A 22,573-nucleotide genomic window follows, 5' to 3' on the forward strand; every position below is an offset into this window, starting at 1 on the left:
CAGTGGCCATATAAAAACCTTCTCTTGAACAACAGCTCCCCCTTGTGAAAAAAAAAATCAAACCAACATATAACAAACTGGTCTCTTTTATTCAAGACAGGGATTTTTGCACTGTTTATTTTTTGACTCTTCAGTCAGAAGAAACACATACATTCATGTAGTCTTTTTTAGATAGTAATGTACTTCCTCCTTGCATCAACATGTATTATTATGGTCGTCCTGTTTACTTTTTTCTCTGAGTTCCTGTATGGCCTCCCAGCTGTGCTCCAGGCTCGTCCTCAGCTCAGCCAGATCCCTCCTGATCTCCTCCAGGAGCTCTAGTTTTGACAGCTTCCTGTCAATGGAGGAGAGCACTTCCTGCTGCCTGGCCTCCTCCTGGACGGCAGGATCCTCCTCTGCGGTGGGACAGTGGGGTTCCTGAAATGACCCCATGGTTTGCTGCCAAATCATCTCAAAGTACAAGTCAATGAAGGCTTCCAGTTCCTGCAGGCTGCTGTCGCCCCATTGGTCAATCAGCGCCTGAAGGTCTCCGGACTCAGTGAGCCTCCTGAGGGTCCGCTCTCTCAGAGCAGGGCGGCAGAGGGACTGCACACCGATGGCATGTTCCTCATCCAGCACCCTCTGTTGTGTTTGAGGTAAAACCAGGAGCATTGTAGGGTGGCTGGTTGTGAAAACGGGGTGTTCACTGTTCAAGTGGAGATCATCGGTAGGGAACAAGTGTGGAATTATTATTTTCCACCTCATTGATGAAAACATGGAGGATAAACAGGACATAAAGCCCTCTCTGTCCCGCATGCTGGGTCCAGTCTGTCTTCGTCTTCTTCCTGCTGGAACTGCCACTACCTGTCCACCACCTCCTGAGCAGTTCAGTGGCGTCTGAGGGCTGGGATTGGCTGGTCCAGTCACTGTAAAGGACAAATAATGGCAGTGTGATTTCATGAGTGCCATAAAAATACCAACAACTCTTAAACAACCGTCTCCACCCTTCCCAAGATATAAAGCCGTTTATCTAGTATTACAGATAATGCATCCTCACTGTTTGATCCCTCCCTGTGTTACACCTGATAGGACAATCTTTAGAGATACTGTATGTGTTGCTTATATTATTTCTCAATTAAGCATTTGGTATAAAATATAGTTTAAATTGGCTATCCTGATTTCTGAATATCCATAAATTACTTGTTTGTTGTCCAAAGCTTTGTAAAGTATGATTTTATACAGAGAAAAGCAGAAAATCTCCATATTTGAGAGGCTAAAATAGGTTTTAATCAATACAATATTGTATTGTGCTGCGTGTGTGCATGCAGTTGTGAGTGCATTTCCCTCTTCTGTCAAATGCTTTCCTAGGATAAACCAACATCATCCAGTTTTTTCTTGTGACCCAACATCAATGGTTTGCATACATTATTGTTCAAGTCATCGTTAGAGGCCATGGGAGTTGTATCAATAGCATAGTTGTTCCTAGTACGTGTTGATCCTGGGAAAGCAATTGAGGTGTGACAACTAGTAATGCGTGCTAGAGCTTAATTTAATGTGAAGACCTTCTGAAAAATACGCCTTTGTGTTCCAGCGATCTAAACCCAAACCTCAAACTGCCGACCTGGGGCCTTCCTCCTGGCCTATGACTCAGGTAAATGTTCCCTTCATCCTTGCCTTGCCTCGCCTTGTGTGTGATAAAAGTGTTTTTGTCATCTTCCCTTTGCGAAGATAATCAGCCATGAATAGATTAGTGAAATTGTATAAATTCTCATTCTGTAAACTGTCTTGTGACTCCTTGAGGTCATTGCTCTATGAAGCGTATCATTACAAGCTTCATTCCAGAATAAACTGTTGAAACCTAAAGTGACAAAAGAAACATCTAATTGCTGGAGGTCAAAGGATCAAATGGCGAAAAATGTTACAAAATACTGCTGTTTGAATTAGATGTTTTCAAAGCAATATCAAATAGGTTTTAGCAATGAAATCACAACTGTTGTGACACTGTTTAACTTCTTAACACTAGCTCCAATAAGCTTATAATACATTACGACTGTGGGCTGTGATGTAGTGTAGTCGTCTAACAATTGGTGGCTTTGGGGTTCCTAAAGGGTGATAAAGACTGGAAAAGTGCTGTATAAATGCAATCCATAATATCAATATCAGAATAAATAACTCCTATGGATGATCTTTACTAGCGTGGGATTACTTACAGTCATGCGACAGTTGATGTCTACAGCATGTGAGCATTTCTAAATCGTTTTTACACAGTGTCACTGAAACATTTTTCCACATGTGATCACCACCGTGAAGAACGGTCAGCCTTTCTCCAACCAGCATCTCGTCTATCAGTTCAATCAGTTGGTGAACTTGAACTCTATCTCCCCCGTGTTTATTGTCCAGGACGTGATATCTGTTCCCGCACATCTGGACCAGCCTCTGCAGCGGCTCTCCTTCGCTCTCAATGCGTTGCTCGATACTCGTGTCGCCCAGCCAGTCGCCGTAGCTGAACAGAACTGCCGCTCTGCTCCACATCTGGCCTCCTCCGGCCTCCAGCTGTTTCTCTATTGCTCCCATGTGGGTGTCATTAAATGAGGAGCTCACATTGACAACCAGGAGGATGGCACATGATGCTTCGAGGAGGTCAGAGTTCACAGAGAAACAGCCAGGTGTGTCCAGCACTGCCACTGTCTTGCCGCTGATTTTGACTCGATTTTCGGAGCAGGAAGTGGTTTGGGTTCCTGTGTGGAAGCACTCTCTGCCGAGGATGGTGTCTCCACATGAGCTTTTGCCCGTTTTCCAGCTGCCTAAAAGCACTATTCTCAGCTCTTGAAGAGGGTTAAGCGTTTCTGTTGAAGAGAAGATTTACATATCAAACTGGTTAAACTTGAAACAATAAACAAAAAACAAACCCTCAACGACTAAACCTAATACTATTTATTGAATTAGCACAACATGATTACGCTGACATTGTTTATCACTTTCAAATCTAACTCACCCAGCTGAGACTTTGCTTTCTGCCTTTGTGTCTCCTTCCTCATCAGTCTCTTCTTGGCTTTCTGCTCTTCTCTTATCATCTTCCTCTGCAGCTGGGCCATCCCCTTCCTTTCTATTTCACAATGCTGCTCAGCGTCAAATCCGGCCAACATCTCCTCAATCTTCCCAATCAGCTCTCTGACTTGAAATCCATCCCCTTTAGTTTTATTGTTCAGGACGTGATACCTGTTGTCGCATCTCTCCACGAGCCACCGCAGGGGCTCCCCCTCGCTTTCGATGCACTGCTCTGTGGTCGTGCCTCCCAGCCAGTCCCCGAAAGTGAACAGCACGATGACACGGCTCCAGATGTGCTCGCTGATCAGCTGGAGGTGCTCCTGTGCCGCCCTCCTGTAGGTCTCAGTGAAGGCTCTGTCCACACGGATCACCAGCAGGAAGACGTGAGGCCCCGGAGGGCAGAGAGACAGGCTGAGCAGCAGCTGCCTCCGGTCGAAGACGGGACTCTCGTCACTATAGTAGTTCCTCCACCAACCCGGAGTGTCCACCACCGTCACCTGTCTCCCAAACACCGCTCCTCTTCCCACCATGCACTGGGCTGTTCTCCTTGTTGGGTGATTGATCTTACTGTTCAGGATTGTGTTCAGAGTTGATGTTTTCCCAGAACCCTTTGCACCCACCAACACAATGCGGACATCAGTAAGAGGCCGTAACCTCTCTGAAGGAAAAAAGTAGAAACATTATTTTATTCGCTTTAAGTTTCGACTTCTATTAACACACTTTGCAGACAGTGATGGAAAGGTACTTTTAAACTGTAATGCTTAACAGATACAAAATATCATAAGTAACTATATTTTTTGACTTTTGCACAACTTTTTTTAGTGGGAATGCTGATACATCATTCCAACTATCTGTTATGCTACGCACAAAATTCTTTATTATTCTGCCGGGTTATTTTGCACCTCTTCTCCTCCCACATTCCACATCGCAGAAACTCCGTTCAAACATCAAAACGTTCAGCTCGGTCGGGAATAGATGACTATCACTTTTCCTATTCATAACTTTCATAATTCCAAAGATACATCCCATAATTCATCACATTTTTAACATGGAAGTCAATGGAGAAACTCTTCAGACTTGAACAATCTTCATGCAACTTCAACTGCTAACTGTTCCTTCATACTTTCACTCAGAAACCTCATTCCAACTTTAAAATGTTACACATCTTTCTGACATTATTCGTGTTTTCCACAGCTTTTAAATCTGATTCGTACTTTTAGAGATATTTTTCAGATCTTGGTAAAGAGGACTTCTTCAGATTTTAGAGTGCGTGATGTCACAGCTAGTGGAGGACAGATTTAATTTTGCCTTCATATTTTCTTTTAAACCTGCCATAATTCCCAAACCCTACATTCCTGAGACATAATTTTTCATGAGAAACGTAGGAGTAGCTTGAAAAATAAAAACAAATTAAGCAAAATAATTAAACAAAATGCCTCTAGAGGGCATGAAGTGACAAAACCTTTCAACATGTCTGCATTACACCCCATTGTAAGTTCAGCCTCATCTTTCCCCACCACAGCAGCCGCACACTTTTAGTCAATCTGCCAAAAAGGCCAAATTACTAACCCGAAAGTACACAAAAAGTACACTTCAGATGCTCAAGTTCCTATCATGCTTCACGCTTTGAAATCTCACCAATATCTGTAACGGTTCTTCAACAAAACGTTCAAACGTAAGAGGTTTATCTCTCATTCAGAACAATGAAAATGCTCTCCTCTCACTGATTACTGCACATCACCATGGAAACCTTTTATCTCTGGACACGTCGTTAGTTTAAATATAAACACCTGTGTCATGGAACACGATGATGTCATAATATGGGCTCAGAACAGTCTCATAATGCACACATGCACACAGAAGGATTCACACTTGTATTTCCGGATCCACACGTTTTTCAATGCACACACAAATGTGTTCCGTTTCATATATATGTAAATAAAATCCAAATACAGAACAAAGTTTTACATAATGTATTTTTGATCCTCACATATTTGTTTTCCGTTTAAAACCTCTGAACCTGCAAACACAAACCGCTTTCTGTGCATGGATCGCTGTACATTCGTGTGTGTTTTTTTTAGACTCCCCTGACGCTCACCCGATTCGTACTTGTAATTTGTTCTATCTATAGCCAATCAGATGTCTCCTTCATTCTAAGCCAATCACATGAGAGCGCCCCCACGAGGGTATGATTTCTTGCGTTCATGACACTTCGGCCCAATCCCAAACCACTCCCTCGACCCTACCCCTCCGTGACGGACGTCTGTAGCCACACTCGCAGCTCAACGAGGCTCCCTCCTGTCAGATGGAGTAGTCCAGCAGATATGTGAAAGAATTGTGCTTTTGATGATAAAAGCATGAAATTTGGCACACTGTTAGAGCATGCCCTAAGGAAGATTTTTGGCTATAGGGCCATCGCAAATTTGTCCAATGGCGCCAATGGCGGCCATTTTCAAAATGGCCGCCATTGGTTGTTATTTTACCAGTAGTTTAGGATCTAGACCACCTAGGATCTTGATTCTGGTGGCTAATCCTACATTTTCAAAGATGGAGGATGCATTGGTACTATTTACAACATGCTAGAATGTAGCTAACTATATGTATCTGGTATTCAGGGAACAAAATACACAGTAAACCATTAACATATTTATTATGGTGAAGTCATACATGTTACATAATATATATGAAATATTACAGGTTTTCAACTAAATGCAGACTTAGTTCTGAAAACACAGTCCAACACAGTGGCAAAGGGCAGTGTACTGAATTGCTACCTTGACATATTCAGGAGGAGTTCACGACAGGCCGGGGTCGATTGGGCTGCTGTAATACCACATCCGTGTCAACTGTGCGTATTGACACCTTGCTATACCCTTCCTTAACAGCATCTCCTAGGTGCAGTAGGATGCGGGTATCAGCCTCCTCATGTGTGCATGTTGCAAGTACTGATTATTTGTTTGGCAGGGTTGAGGGCTGTCACACTGGTTGCCAGGAAGAAGAACAGTTCAGCCTTCTTGTCTTCAATGCACAGAAACTCTGGCCAGTTTCCAGGAATGACACTGGATGGCTCAACGCGTCTATGAACTCCCTTCCCTCTCTTGCTGCGTGTTTCAGCCTTCAGACTTTCGGGGAAATATTCATCCCACACGACATCAATTCTGCTGACATGCTCCAGCTGAGACAGGATGTATGGTGAGAACGCTTTCTGCGCATAATAAAAAAACATCTTAGCAGCACCAGGTCGTAGCATGTTCACAAGAGTAGCCCCATCAAGGATGAGGCATTAACTGTGTGGTGGGATGCATTCTCTTGTAAAGACATCAGGTCCTCCAAACAGCCCACCAACCAAGTCTGACTTGGTACCAGTTCTGAGCTTGCCCATTTGTGACAATGATGATGGACATGCCTGGTTTTCAAGTTTATTATATATCACATAATTAATCCCAAAAAACTCATCCAGACTTCCATCACGTATCTAAGATACAATGTACAGCCTCGAGAACAGAGAACAGTCATTCTTCAGAGATGAGAGCTGTTGTAGGGACCTGGACTTATCTTGGACTGGAGGCTGGCTGAATAGAGGGAGGTTTTTACTTTTAATGGGACCTTTGATGGGCTTTTTCTGTTCGACCAGGCGCTCACTGACATACAGTGGAGGAAATAAGTATTTGATCCCTTGCAGATGTTGTAAGTTTGCCCAATTACAAATAAATGAAAAGTCTATAATTGTAATGGTAGGTTTAATTTATCAGTGAGAGTAAGAATATCAAAAAGAAAATCCAGAAATGTACATTATATAAAAGATACAATTTGATATGTATTAAACTATGGGAAATAAGTATTTGATCCCCTTGCAAAACATGTGTTAGTACTTGGTGGAGAAACCCTTGTTGGACACACAGAGGTCAGACACTTCTTGTAGTTGGTCTCCAGGTTTGTGCACATCTCAGGAAGGATTTTGGTCCACTCCTCTCTGAAGATCCTCTCCAAATCCTTCAGGTGTTGAGGCTGATTCTTGGCATCTCAAAACTTCAGCTCCCTCCACAGATTTTCTATGGGATTAAGGTCTGGAGACTGGCTAGGGCCATCCATCACCTAAATGTGCTTCTTCTTTAGCAGCTCCTGTGTTGTGTGCCGTATGTTCAGGTTTATTGTCCTGCTGGAAGACCCATCCATGACCCTTTTCAGTGTCCTGGCTGAGGGAAGGAGGCTATCGGCCAATATGTTACAGTACATGGCCCTGTCCATCCTTTCCTCGATGCAGGGAAGTCGTCCTGTCCCCTTAGCAGAGAAACACCCCAAGATTATAATGTTTCCACCTCCATTTTGGTCTCATCTGACCACATAACCTTCTACCAAGCTTTCTCTGAATCATTCAGATGTTCATTGTCAAATTTCAGAAGGGCCTTTCATGTTCTTCTTGAGCAGGGGACCTTGCGGGCGCTGCAGGGTTTGATCCATTATGGTGTAGTGTGTTACAAATAGTTTTCTTGGGTCTGTGCTCTCAGCTGCCTTGAGATCATTAACAAGTTCCTCCCTTGTAGTTCTTGGCTGATACCTCACCTTTCTCATGATCATCAATACCCCAAGGGGCGAGATTTTGTGTGGATTCCCAGACCGAGGGTGATTGATTGTTGATTGATGTCCATTTTTTTCCCTTCCATTTCCGTATAATCGCACCAACAGTTGTCACCTTCTCCCCAAGCTGCTTGCTGATGGTTTTGTAGCCAATCCCAGCCAAGTGCAGGTCTACAGTCTGGTCCCTGAGGTCTTTAGATAGCTCTTTAGTCTTGCCCATTGTGGAGAGGTTGGAATCTGATTGATTGATTCTGTGGACTGGTGTCTTTTATACAGGTAACAAGTTGATATGAGGGGTAATTTCCTAAAGGAAATGGACTTATGTAACCGGTCTGTGCGAGCCAGAATCCTTGTTTTTTGCAAGGGGATCAAATACTTATATCCCACAGTTAAATGCAAATAATTGTTTATCTTTTACATAATGTAATTTTCTGGTTTTTCTTTTTGATATTCTTACTCTCACTGTTAAAATAAACCTACCATTAAAATTATAGACTGTTCATTTCTTTGTAAGTGGGTGAATAAAAAAAATCGGCAAGGGATCAAATACTTATTTCCTCCACTGTATACGTGTCATACCCGTCCTGTTTCTCAATCTGGTTCAGAGTGTCAATGACTGCTGCATCTGCAAGGTCTCTAGTATCCAGTACAAGAAGATATTCACTGCTTATTTCACAGAATCGATTGCCCATGTCTTATGTAGCACCCATTAGTGCTTTAACATATTGTGCATATGCCATTTGTGTATGTTTGGTCTGCTCATGTTGCAGGGTGTCAGTCTTCTTTCTCTTCTCAGTGGAGGCCTTAAACTCCCCAACCACACGTGCCATCTCGGGGCCAGACACCATCCAGCGTCGGAGAGCTGCAGGGTTCTCTGTCAGGCCTACAGCACCACCATCACCTTTCACAGAGGCATTGTTCTGCTCGTGGGCCTGGTCAATGACAATAGCAGAGAAGCTGCGTGTCGTCTTCTTCAAAGCAAAGTTTCCTTTCAGAACCTGTCCATGGACATCACGATGGTTATCTTTTAGCACAATCATGTCACATAAGTGGACTGGTATCCATCCGGCATAGTGGGTGTGTCCCAGAGAAAGGACCCTTCAGGTCACCCTTGAAAAATAGATCAATGATCTCAATGGGATTCACCTGCATAAATAAAGGTTTGAAATGTAATTAAATGAACCAAGGCACAATCTTGGCCAAGGCATTTATGTAGAGTAGGAAGTCGGCCTCTCTTATTGATTGCACATAGATCATCAACTCCATTTCCAGCTGCAGGATGATAGACCAGAAGTGGAACTGGGAACATGACACTGCTCTTGTCCACCCGCTACCCCTCCAGGAGGTCGCCAAGTACCTTGAGTGCTGCCATCTCAATGTGAAACCCAACAAACATCACAATAAAATAATCTTCACTGTGAGTTGCTGGCCAGCTCCACTGGGTTTGTTTTGCCACAGCGTATAGAGGTTGATCCAGAGTGATCTGACCAGGATTCAGAATCTCCAATGCCTGCCTTACCGATCCATGGAATGATGAATCATGGCCACAGATTTGGCCTGGTCGTAGAAGAGGGGAAGTAGAGAAGTGAGCGTGACACTGCTCTCTGGTATTGTATGACTGGCACACTAGCAGCCAGGAGTCAGTCAATCAGGCACGCAAGCAGCTCTTCACCCAGAAAGGTAGAACAATTGAAGGACTCCCCCCAACACAAGCAGCATCGATTCAGCACACAAAGAGAGCTGCCTTCCAAGCTGGTCACTGCTGGGGACAGATGATGTTTGCAGCCCCTGAACTCCCATCCCCAGATGACTGGGGGTGGAAGAGGAAGGCCACAGGTGGATGGGAAGTTTACTGGACCACATTACCAGGCCTATTGTGAACTCCTCCGCTGTGGATGCAAAAAGGGGTGCAGTAGACAATGCAAATGTGTCAAGGCAGCAATTCAGTGCAGTGCCCTTTGCCACTGTGGTGGACTGTGTTTTCAGAACTAAGTCTGTATTTAGTTGAAAACCTGTAATATTTCATATATATTATGTAACATGTATGACTTCACCATAATAAATATGTTAATGGTTTACTGTGCATTTTATTCCCTGAATACCAGATACATATAGTTAACTACATTCTAGCATGTTGTAAATAGTACCAATGCATTCCCCATCCTTGAAAATGTAGGATTAGCCACCAGAATCAAGATCCTAGGTGGTCTAGATCCTAAACTACTGGTAAAATAACAACCAATGGTGGCCATTTTGAAAATGGCAGCCATTTGCGCCATTGGACAAATTTGCGATGGCCCTATAGCCAAAAATCTTCCTTAGAGCATGCTCTAACAGTGTGCAAAATGTCATGCTTTTATCATCAAAAGCACAATTCTTTCAGATATTTCACATATCTGCTGGACTAGAGGGAGTAAATACAGCAGCAAGCTTTGGGACAGCCTCCCCTCTCTCCGGCAGAAACAGGAATGCCGTAACTGTATGTAACAACGGTTTCAAATCAGCATCTCTTAGACAAAAAGTTTAAATGAATAATTCAAATAAAACTCCAAACATCTTTCATTGTGTTTCAAAGCTCTTTTAGTTTTAAACCTGATGTTTATAAGCTTCTTAGTTTTTGCAACGGTCTGTAAATATACACAACTTTATAATAAAATGCACACATTTACCTTTTTCTAGACTAACCACAGGTATGATCCTAAGTTAAAAACATATGAGGTTATCATGAGGTTGTTAACATCGCAATTTATCAGTGGATGTTTGCTGGAACTACTTGTAAACAGCGTGTTTCCTGACGTACACACACAGCGTGACTCCGGTCAGGTAGAGACCGGTCTCAAGTCAGCACCGCTGCAGACTCGGGACGTTTCTCAATCTTGAGGAAACTGGCTTCCAAGCCAATATTTCAAGGATACTACGTCATCGAGTGCCGCCGAAGGACTGTTCCAATCTCCAGCATACTTGGAATTCCACCGAGGCCACGTCCTTGGTTTGGGGGTAATTTCGAGGCTGCACATGGGTAGACTTTGCGTCCTTCAAATCCCCACAATGCTTTGCGCACGGTGTATTTCAAAAACCCTTGCGGAGAATGGCTGAACCGACGCAGCACACATTTAAATGTAAGTATGTAGTGGCGTAGAACATGTGTTGGTAAATATGTTACTTTGTTGCATTTGTTATCACCAAAAATGTGTTCCGTGAAAGTAAAGCAAGTTCATAATTAGATAGACATCGTGAGGTATTTATTTTCGGTACAGTTTATTTTGAAACCGTTAGAGAGAGTGGCACACTTGTTAGCCTGTTCCATTCTTCTTTGGTTTCCGAAGCCGTGGCTTGGAAGTATACTTGCTTCGTTTCTGAAGGAAGTGGAAGTATGCGACTACCAAGCCAGCATCCTCGCGATTGAGAAACGGCCACGCTGTTTGAGGGCTTGATAGCCCACTCCCCCTCCACACCGCTCCACACTCGTTGCTTTGGAACAGCCCTCAATATGGCGGACCCTCAGCGTGAACGCGCAAACGGAGGGGTAGGGTATAGGGGTAGGGTGTAGGGGGCGGTTTGGGAATGGGCCTTCATATAGCATTTTGCGCAGTCCGGTCAGCTCACTAAACAGAGGGCGGAGCATCAGGTGATTATGCAGAGCTGCGTGTCTCCTTCAGACTCAGCAGCTGATCTGATCTCTCTCTCGCGTCCGGTTATACTTCACTCACGTTTATGTCCATATCGATCAGATCCAGCTCTCCTGATCGGCCTTTATAGGGAACACCGATCAAACTATTAAGAGTCAATATCGGCCGATAATGACCGGCGGGGCTCCCCCCCGTTGACAGTTCACTGTCTAGCACTGGCTTCGTAGTGCACTGATCGATTAGGCTAAGCTAACCTGTAGCTGCTCCCTCCACACTCACAACAACTTCATACAGACATAAATAAAGCAGCTGTATTCGCCATACAGGAAAGACACATTTAAAACGGTTTTGCCTGCCGTTTTTGTGTACCTTAATAATATAAAAGATTGTATTTGCGTGCATTTCCTGTTCGGAAAGTGGCAATGTACTGAGAGTGGAGGTGTCCTGAGATTAGCGCCTGCTGCAGGCAGGCTCCATGGACCTGTCAGCTCCGGACTGCGCAAAATGCGTACATGAAGCGCTACGTCATGAACGCAAGAAATCTACCCTCGCGCGCTCATGTGATTGGCTTAGAATTGAGGAGACATCTGATTGGCTATAGATAGAAAAAAGTACGAATCGGGTGACCGTCAGGGGAGTCCCAAAAAACCCACACACGAATGCACAGCGATCCGTGCACAGAAAGCGGTTTGTGTTTGCAGGTGCAGCGGTTTTAAACTGAAAACAAATATGTGTGGATCAAAAATACATATGTAAAACTTTTTTCTGTATTTGGATTTTATTTACATGTCTTTGAAACGGAACATATTTGTGTGTGCATTGAAAAACACAAGTGTGGATCCGGAAATATAAGTGTGAATCCTTTTGCGGATCATGAAATACAAGTGTGAATCCTTCTGTGTGCATGTGTGTATTATGAGACTGTTCTGAGCCCATATCATAACTCCAACTGACAGGCTCAGAGCAGCACACTTCAGATAATGGTTAATGTTCCTGCCCTCAACAGCTCTACGTCAATTATGGGGTGTCATCATATGCCGTTTCCATAGAATCGCATCCCTCGCCATAAAACACGATGTCGCTGTAGCTCCAATGGACACGGTCCGATCATCCCACAATCTTCACCTGTATATCACTCTCTATGCCTCAACAGCTCTACGTCAAATCTGACATCTCACCATATGTCGTTTCCATGGAAATGCATCCCTCGCCATAAAACACGATGTTGTTGTGACGCCTATGAAAAGGGTCAAAACAGCACCACACTTCAGATAATGGTTAACGGCCCAGCCCTCAACAGCTCTACGTCAATTATGGGGTTTCATCATATGCCGTTTCCATGGAAACGCATCCCTCGCCATAAAAGACGATGTCGCTATAACTCCTATGAAAATGTTCAAAAAGTGCTCAAACTTCACATGTGTGCTAACCGTCCAGCCGTGAAGACATCTATGGGACAGTTTTGAGATTTCTTCAAATGCCGTTGCCTTGGCAACACAATGCTCGCCATGAAACACGGTTTTCTCGTAACTTCACTGAAAATGCTCCGAACGGCCCAAAACTTCACAGGTTTGGTAACGATGCAGCCATCAACGCATCTAAGCGCATTATGGGATGTCATCTAATGCCGTTTGCATGGCGACAGATCATTCGCCATCAAGTTAGTTCAAAAGATGCAGTTCAAATATTCTGCTGCTTTTCCAAGCCTTTTTACTTTCTTTTCTTCTCTCATCACACATTCAAGCCCCCAGTGTTCATGTATCATTTCAATCTAAATTCTTCACTTTCTTCTTACACATTACATTTCAGCATAGCAGTTTAGCGTCAGCTTTTCAGCATAAAGCATTGCCACTAGCAATTTTTTCAGGAATTGCATTCTCTAGTTTTGTTTGTTTTTCCTTCTGATATGTTAAATTATATGCAAACTCAAGACAAATTATTGTGTAAATAACCATTTACCTTTGCAATATGCATTCTGATTCTGATTCATATTTTTTCATTTATTTGTATTACATAACTCTTTTACCTTGTTACTAGTTACTCCCAAACACTGGTTTACTGTAGCATTAATGTAATTATTTGCAGGTAAACAAACAGATGGGTTACAGGAATAATTTAGGGAAATATACAGTACTTATTAGGTTTGTTTGTTCAAACAAGAAGCAGGAGCCAGCTCCAATGAGATTCACTTAGTATAATGGGGGTAATTAATATAAATTTAGCAATTGTAGTAGGCTACACAAAATAGACTTATCTAAAGACAATAATAGTCTGACAGCAGGAATTGTACAATAACCAGTGTTACCCGAAGCAGATTTGAAAAATAAGCAAAACATTTTAAATATTACAATGAACTCACCTCTCATGAGAGATCTGTATTTCTTCATTCTCACAAACCTCTTCTGAGCTTCTACCTCCGCCCTCCTCTTCTCCTCTGAAATAGCCTTTAAAATGTGTTCCTGCATCTCAAACACTCTGTGTCCATTTTCTTTGACAACTTTCTGTATTTTCTCCAGCAGCTCGGGGCCTTCAGTATCATTGCTGGAGATAACATGGTCACACCTGTGACTGCACTTCTTACTGAGCCATCTGAGGGCCTCCCCCCCCGTCCTTAGAAACTCTGTGTGTTCAGACCTGTGTGAAGAGATGAAGACCACCATGCAGTGACTCCACACCCTCTCACCCAGCAGCGCCACGTGCTCCTCCACCGCCCTCCGACGCTTCTCAGAGAAACCTGAGCTTGCCTTTATTGTGATTAAAAATACATGTGGCCCAGGTGAGCACAGAGAAACGCTGTTAGCAATCTCCCTCTTCACCAGCTGTGATGTGTCCTGAGCGCTGAAGTCGCACCACCAGCCGGGGGTGTCCACCACCGCGAGCCTCCTTCCCGCCACCACACCCAGCCGGCGGGAGCACGAGGTCCTCTCTCTGGTGACAAACTCCTCTTTCCCCAGAAGTAAGTTCCCCACAGAGCTCTTTCCAGAGTTTCTGCCACCCAGAAGGATTATCTTTAAATGTGATGTGCACCGTCCGTCCCCTGAAGAAAAAGAAAAACAACAAAGGGGTTATTGTAAAAGCTATGTTGCCTAAAATACAATTCATTGTTCAAATATAATGATATATTCCTCTGAACAAAAACAACAAAGTAGCAAAAAAAACAATTTGTCAATTTAGCCCAAGAAAAAATGAGGGAAGCAACAACTGGTTTTATTTCTCCCTTATTATTTTTTTAATATAGCTTATTCAACACAGAATAAGGTTACATTTTTTAGGTTGTGTAAATATTTCATGGTTTTCTTTCTTTTTATGCTAGTATGTTGAATATCTTTAAATAGTTTTGTAAAAACATTGTTTTATATCCTGTGACCAGGGCCGTTTCTAGCTTTTTTGGGGCCCTATGCAAGATGCTGTTTGGGGGCCCTAGTTTTGACAGTTTTTTAACTACAATGGGGGGGATTCCGAAGCCTTTAAGATTATCTGTGGAGATGCATCAATCTGTTACACTTTAATAGGAAAACAGGCTAATTTCAAGAAAACCAAGCAATTGAAAATTACAAAAAATAATATTAAAAAGGTAAACAATAAGGCTCCTCTATGTCAATAAATGCTGTCAGCCCAACGATGATTTGGAATGTATTACCCCAAAAACCCAAGCCACAGCTTTGCTATCATTGCAGTTTAGTCGTGTTTATATCCTACATTGGATTTGTAAACATTTAATGCTTCACCGAACCCACAGTGGCGACTGGTCATTAGGGGCAGGTGGGGCACAGCCCCACCTAGTGTCAGCAGAAGGTATTACAAATAATGATTACAAAAAAATGCAAAAAATAAATAACAAAACTTATAAAATATATTTTAAGATCATGTTTAATCATCTGATTTGTCTGTACATTGCTGTTTTAGTCTGTGTTCTTCTAATTAGTGTCTACAGTGTGTGCCTATTGAGCTGTTTAGAGCCATGTGGGACAAAACCCGATCCTGCCCCTCCCTCTCCCTGTCTAAGTGAACGGTGACTATAAAAACTACACTGCGCATTCTCAGACTATTGTCCTATTTAATGTGTATGGCAAAAAAATAATGCCCATAGGGGCAGTGAGCTGCCATCCCCACCATACGTCATCTCACATCATTCAGGGCTGATTGGCTGTAAGTATGTGTGCCGCGAAAAGTGTGGTGTGTGAAGAGGAGGAGAGAGACGCGTCCTAAAACCCGGAAGTAAGCTGCGCATGGGTTCCCTCCACAAAAAAGCAATGAGATTTCTCCATGGGATTTTAGAAAATAGCTAGAAATAAGATCTGTGGGAAACGTAGCTGTTAGATAAATGCACGTTTTGTTCAGCCGGATAATATCCACATGTCTACCCTACTTTTATAATTTTCTAATCATAAATCTATCGATTAGATTGATGATAGACCTTTGAAACTACAAGAAGATAAGGAGGACTTTTACAAAAAAGTAATAGAGATTTTTGTCCAGAAGGATAGGCAAATGGACTTCATCTTCAAGTCAAGGTAAGACCACCATTTTATTGAAAATGGGATCTTACTAAGAGAGAACAATTCAATATTTAAATGATAAAATTAGATTTTTTGGATATCCTTCTGTTGAACTGTCTGTTTAAAATTAATCGAAGCATCAGACAAAAAAAGCTTTTGAAAATAATATTATATTTTGATTTAGGTCAAAATGTAATATTTGTAAACCTGAAGAGTCAGTGCCTCACCAGCCATGAACCTCACTGCAGAAGCTTATATATAGACATCTACGTTTTTTGTGCCCCACCACTTTTGTACATATAAAAACGCCACTGCGAACACAGGAGGGGGCTTGGCTGTCTACAAATAAAGACGGCTCATTTTAATTCTCCCCAAATATATTGACGCTGAACCTGAACTTTGAATTCTGTGCTCCCATCATAATCTTGGCGATCTTGTTAAAAAATTGTGAATGCAGAATTAAAAATACTATGTAACTGGTTTGCAGTTAATACATTATCGCTTAATGTGGCCAAAACAAATTACATGTTATTCAATACAAAGTCTGAGAGTAGAAATGACTGCATTATACGGATTTGCAATACAGAGATAGAAAAAGTTGGTGTATGTACATTTTTAGGACTGCTTCTTGACGAAAAACTCACCATATCAATTATGTACAGACTAAACTGTCAAAAAAACAGGTATTTTGTATCGTACTAAGAACATTCTTGAAGAAAAGATACTCTTTATAACAGTCTATTTCTCCCTTACCTTTACTACTGCTCCGAAATATGGGGTAACACGTAGCCTACTCAACAAATCTACAAAAAATAATAACATCCCAAAAAAAAGTATTACGAATAGTCTGTGGTGTTGGTAAATATGAACACACAACTCCCATATTTAAAAAAAACTCAATCTATTAAAATGTGTTGAGATAGTACAGCTTAAAACAGTACTGATTATGCACAAGATTTTCCATAACAAAATGCCTAATAACATTCAAAAGCAGTTCCAAACCACAGCGTGAACATATTAATGTAAAAAAAGTCACTTGAAAATAAGTGTTCACAATGTTTATATGCAATTATGCATATATTATTATTATTATTAATTTGCCAAGTTTTCGTATATATATATATGTATATATATATACATATATATATATGCATTTATTGTTTTCCTGCCTCAACTTTTATTTAATTTTTTCTCCTGTTTTCTTTATTTCTTTGTACTCCTTCATTTCTATACGTTTTTGACGCAATAATGCCGCTGTATTAGGATGATGCACGGGAGGGCTACTTTCCACAAGCTATGCTTCAGCCCTCCCGCTTCTACTAATTTTGTTCATCTTTGTGTGTATGAATTAAAGTTTTTTTGTTTTTCGGAATAAAAAAAAAAAAGTCTGCCTATAGGAAGAAACGGCCTTGCCTGTGACACTTCATTCACACTTCACTTCATTTTTTTTTTCTACATTTATGCTTAAACTTGCTTGAAAATTACAATGAAAAAAGTGAATGCAGGATTTGATATGTTTTACGAGACATAAGGGCAGTTATTCAGAAGGAAAGGAGCAATTTTGAGCTCTGCTCTTAAAAACGGCTTTTTTTTAAGGTCATACGTCAAACGCGTCATATTACATCACAAAAGGGGCACATCTCCACTCTCTGATAGCGGGAATAGTTAGTAGTGGCGTCGAGCAGTTGTGTTGAGCGGTTGTGTTTTAGTGAGCTGGTATTTTTCGGTAGTTTTACATTGTATTTCACCATTTGTAATCATGGTGCAGTATTGTGTTTGTGCAGGTTGCACAAATACCAGCCTGTCAGGACAAACGTTTATCAGGAAACAAACCCCCCCCCTCCTTCCCTGCTCTCTCTCTCCCCTCCGGTACAGCACCGTAAAGTAGTGTGGATTTGCATTAGGTAACGCGAGATACGGCTGATACTTGCGCATTAGTTTCTTTTATGGATCAGTATCAACAGTCCTGCCAGTAACGTTACTATATTATCAATGCTACTTTAGTTATAGCCTGATATATGATAGCTAACTTTACAATGTTGTAATGTGACGTTAGCTAACATTCTGTAGCTAACGCCGATCACTCACCAAGATAGCTGCCCAGTTCTCCACTGGTTATCCCCACACCACAGCTCAATTTCTCTCCGATGGCCGTTATTTCTTCTAATACTTGGCTGCTCCTGGTCTCTTGGGTGCCTAGCAGGCTCATAATCATAAGGTTGTGGTCCGTCATATGCATTTGAATATACATGTTCAACTTCTTCTGTGTCGAAACTAGCATTGGGATCCATGTTTATTAATACGTTACACCGGCCGCTCTCCCCCTTGTTTCCCTTTGTTACGTCACACGCGGGAGGTCACGTGGGGAGGCTTTTTTGATGCGGAAGTAAAAATGTCTTACAAAAACATGCAAAAACGACGCCAGATGTCACTGTAGTGTATATTCATGTATATTTTTGGGAAAATCTAGTGTATACATTTTTTTCCTACACATTTATTCACAGGTGTCTTTAACCTGGAAGTTGCTCTTTAACAATAAACCAACACATTGAAAATGAAGTGGTTAATGAATAATAATAACACTTGGTTGTAGAAATGTAAAAACAAATTGCCCCAAAAGGAGATCTATAAGAGCACACTGATTTACCTCTGTTTTGTAAACTAAAATACTTCCATTTGAAATCTCATGACATTTATACATATGCAAATAGTATAAAGGCAATACATTATAGCATGAATTATGAAACTGCAATGCACTATACATACCAAGGTAAGAGTATAAAATGAAACACAAATCTAAATATGGCCAAGAAGTAGTAAATATCAATGAAAAAATATTGAGACATTTAGATTGAACCAGATTACAACGACTTAACTGTAAAGCAGGAGGTTGTTTATAATTCAAAGTCAAGACATAATTGTGTATCTAATGTAGATATTAGGAAAACTTCACAATTAAACTTACATGTCAACTTCTCGCTGGTTGCCATCTCACATTCTGTAGGACAGGTAACACACAGCATTTATCCACACCCTTATTTCATGTCAGTCCTTCTGTGTCCTTGGCCGAAATGTGGTGAAAGCTTCTTGTTGAGGGTGTACTGAAGCAGAAGTTTGTGATTTATGTGTTTATGAGTCTGAAGGTTGTCCATAATGATTAAGCAGACCACATGCAGTGAGCCACACCTCTCTGCAGCAGGTCGACAGTCCATGTCGAAGAGAAACATTAGGAGGGTGTGTAACACTTATCGTTTACCATCACACACAGATACTGTGCATTACAGTTTTATCACAGGACATTGAATAGGGAATACAAATAATCAAAATAATCAAAATACAAGTGTTTATGTTTGAAATGTTTTTATTGGTGAAGCATAATATTATTTTCAAAGACAACCAAACATGGTCGTGCTCTGTCCTAGATTACAGTAAAAATAATTAAAAATATTTTGTATTAGCTCTACTGCAAAAGGTGTCTCACATGATATGCTCCCATAGTTGTGCAAATTCACTCACACATTTTGAATTAAGTTAGCAAATCAATTGACATGCAGGCCAGGGACCTAATGCTTTAGGCTTGGGTAGGGTGTAGAAACTCGGGAAAAGGTTGTGCCATTGAAAACATGTATTTTGGTATGCATCAATGGAATATGACTCAGAGCATTTACTCAAGTAATTCAGACGTGAATGCAAAATCTTTACTTGTATTGGAGTATGTTTGCCAAACTTCAATGACTTTCAAAGTAACATAGTTGGGTCTAGAACCTCAATTCCGTGACCATTCTTCTGCTAAGATGTTTTGACACTTGATTTGACATCATTGGACCTTTTATAAAAAATATAGACCCAAGGTCCCTCCCAAAAATCCCGGCAATTTTTGCTAGAGGGCCAAATCCAAGATGGCTGCTCGCGCCATCTTAAAAAATTAACTTTTGAACCAGAGCGCCTAGAGTCATGTGTAAATGCACTTTTTGGGGTAAGTCGACCACAAGGATTCCATTTCTGACATCAGTTTGGCGCTATGACATCGTTCGGACCCACAAATCCAAGATGGCCGCCACCCGGTCGAGAAATTACACACGTTTTGAGTACTGATCGACTTATAAGCAAATAATCTGCATATTAATATTTTACCATGAAATAAGAATGTATGACAAGATATACAACTACTTAACCTTCAAATTAAATACTTTTATTAGCTGTAACTTGACTAGTTAGCAAATGAGAACACTTCAAACAACATGTAATAACGCAAAAATGCTGCCTCGAGAAATGGCAAGTTTTGAACAATAACACAAATGAAACACAATTCTGCTTTTTTTTTTATTTATCAATATGACACTGAGAGTCCGTATCAGTCTGAATCAGAGCACCCTGCCTCGCTACATTCTGAATCCTCCGATTCCGATGAATCGCCTCTCTGGACAGCAGCAACTCGATTTTCGTCATCATCATCGCTCTCATCTTCCTCATCTTCCTGTCCCTCTTCAGTTGGCCTTGGTGCAGGTAGATGCATCGGGAGTGCGGGTCGCGTGTGACGTACAGGGCGACAGCAACCACCAACCAGCTCCCAACCATGTCCGATTGGTGAGGGATGGTGCTTTAGCGATGGATGGCGCACCAGATACGCCAGGTAGTTGGCACGGAGGCAATGTTGACGCAAGCTGTCGGCATCCGGAGGGAGACGGATGAAGGATTTCTTTTTGATGGTCCTCCATTTAGCAGCACGGGCCTCAGCCATGGTTTTGCTCTTGTTGTCACCGTAGATGATGCTACGTGTGAAGGCAAAGAGCTGCTCCAGCACCTCCTCTGTCAGGGCAAGGTTATCTCCACATCGCGAGAGCTGTTGTCGGGCAACAGGGCTCTTCGCCACCTGGTCATACACAGACTTCTTACCTTTGCCGTAAAAGCCTGAGTTTGCATCACAGCCTGTCATACAATGCAGCTGCACAATACAGTCGGCCATCATGTCAGTTGTCATGTCACAGCAGCGTACCGTTTCCTGCTTCCTCTTGATACAGAGCATACCTGGCAGCTGCTGTGAGATAAGTGCTGCCGCAACATATACATCAGTATCAGTGGCATCGATGACAACTGGACCACTGTAGCCTGACTCGCGCAAAACTACATAGGTGGAGAACAGGACAGTGTCAGCCTCAGACTGGTCAAAGCTGTAGTTCTGCATCGGTTGTTGGGTTGATAAGTTGGTACAGTGGGAGCCGACAGAGTAGACAATCTCCACATCAACACTCTGTGCAAGATCGGTCAGGTAGCTGCATATCATTTTCTGCAGCCGCCCCTTGTTGCTGGAGCTACACAGCAGCGTCTTGAACATTCTGGCAGTGGGGAATGCGTCACCCAATTTCATGTAGGTGTTGGGCACATGTGTGTTTCCCTGTACCCTCAGGTCTCGCTCGTCATCCTTCGTCGAGTATGCTGTGTCGTACGGGTCGTTCACACATATGATACGGTGAGCATTATGATGGCGTGCAAGGATAATAGATGATAGCTTGTGGACATAGTCCGACCACTTGTATGGGTTGCCATCGTGCGTCCGCCGATCCTCTGCTGATGGAGTTGCCATCCTCCAGATCATGCCCATGTCCACAAGAGCGATGTATGATTCCTGCAGATCTACAGATTCCAGAGAGAGCTTCTGCACGAGCATGCTCTTCTGTGTCTTTCTGAAGGTGCCGTTGGAGTTAAATAATGGCACACACTCCTCGACAATACGATGTTCGAGCAACTCGGGGAGGTTCACAAGTTGACTGCCCTCAACCGGGTTTATCATTGCCTTGAGGGCGCTTCGCTCCATTTCTGCGGCTTTCGCCTTGAGTTAATCTGATGGCTTCTCCTTGCTTAACGCCTTCGCAAACGTCAATCGTTTGCACAGAGGGACGGGTGCATGAAGAGAGGTATTCTTATTGAATACCCGTTCTTCCAAAAAGTGGGTCAATTTCTTCTCCCCTGCGGCATGGGCTGAGTTGAAGTCTGCAACGAGCTCATCAGAGGCGGGCATGGCCGACTGCAAGGTACGGAGGGTGGTTGAGGCCGTATCGAACGGGAAGGTGTCAAACTCATGCATGCATTCAACCAGGTCTTGCACACACTGCTCATCTTCTCGCATCCGTTTGGGGCCGCATTCCGTGTGCTTCCTCTTTGTCTTTTTTCGGTTTGCAAGGGCATTGTGAGCTGCCCGGATCTGGGCCACATTGTTCACATTTCTGGAGTGCACCAGCAGCTGCTTCTCATTCTGTAGGAAAGAGAGCCAACCAGACTTCATTTTGCTAACCTTGTTCATGGTGCATTCGATCCACATGTCCCAGGCCATGTTGGAATAGGGGTTGCCTGTGATGGACTGGGTGAAGTCAGTACGAAGGAACGCAACCTGATCTGCAGGGAGAGCTGTCAACATCGCCCAAAAGTCTGGCAGCCACTTCCCATATCTATTGTTGTCGTAAGCTACCATCCATGGCAGCATCGCACGCAGAGAGCTCACATAATCATCCCAGTTGCATATATGGACCGCATGTACATTCTGCATGAGCGCGTCTGTCATGGACAGGAAATCCCTCCAGTAGTTTGCCATGTCACTGGCCTCAACGTGGGTGAACATGTTGGTGACAAGGCTCTTGAGGTCAGCATCATTCTCTAGTGCCACATGAGCATCAGCGCGGGATTCCTCGGATTGACTCGTATCTCTCAGAATGTCAAGGTTCTCCCTCGTCTCATCAGCCAGGTCGGGCCCGAGGTTCTCCTTCATCAGCTGACACATAAGGGCCTCGTACATGAGTCGCAAGCAGCGTAGCCCCCTCTTATAATGTTTGCCTTTCAGTGCAC

At 42.6% G+C, this 22,573-nt stretch overlaps 1 protein-coding gene across 1 annotated transcript; it reads right to left on the bottom strand.

Moving 5' to 3' along the window:
• Positions 1 to 70: 70 nt before the first annotated feature.
• Positions 71 to 18,820, bottom strand: LOC307014822 (GTPase IMAP family member 8). Its single transcript, XM_079643014.1, has 5 exons — positions 18,699 to 18,820; positions 13,594 to 14,271; positions 2,975 to 3,685; positions 2,190 to 2,825; positions 71 to 905 (listed from the first exon to the last, which is right to left on the bottom strand). Exons 1-5 carry the CDS (start codon positions 18,754 to 18,756, stop codon positions 196 to 198), a joined length of 2,793 nt encoding a protein of 930 aa, XP_079499140.1. The 5' UTR covers positions 18,757 to 18,820; the 3' UTR covers positions 71 to 195.
• Positions 18,821 to 22,573: the final 3,753 nt, after the last annotated feature.

Source organism: Notothenia rossii (assembly GCF_949606895.1).
Source record: "Notothenia rossii genome assembly, chromosome: 8".
In the NCBI taxonomy this organism is placed as follows: domain Eukaryota; kingdom Metazoa; phylum Chordata; class Actinopteri; order Perciformes; family Nototheniidae; genus Notothenia; species Notothenia rossii.

Coding starts and splice junctions, on each gene's coding strand:
- LOC307014822 (XM_079643014.1), bottom strand. CDS start 18,756: ATGCTGTGTGTTACCTGTCCTACAGAATGTGAGATGGCAACCAGCGAG. Junction 3,686..13,593: donor ATACAGATCTCTCATGAGAG/GTGAGTTCATTG, acceptor TTTTTCCTTCAG/AGAGGTTACGGCCTCTTACT. Junction 2,826..2,974: donor GAAAGCAAAGTCTCAGCTGG/GTGAGTTAGATT, acceptor TCTCTTCAACAG/AAACGCTTAACCCTCTTCAA.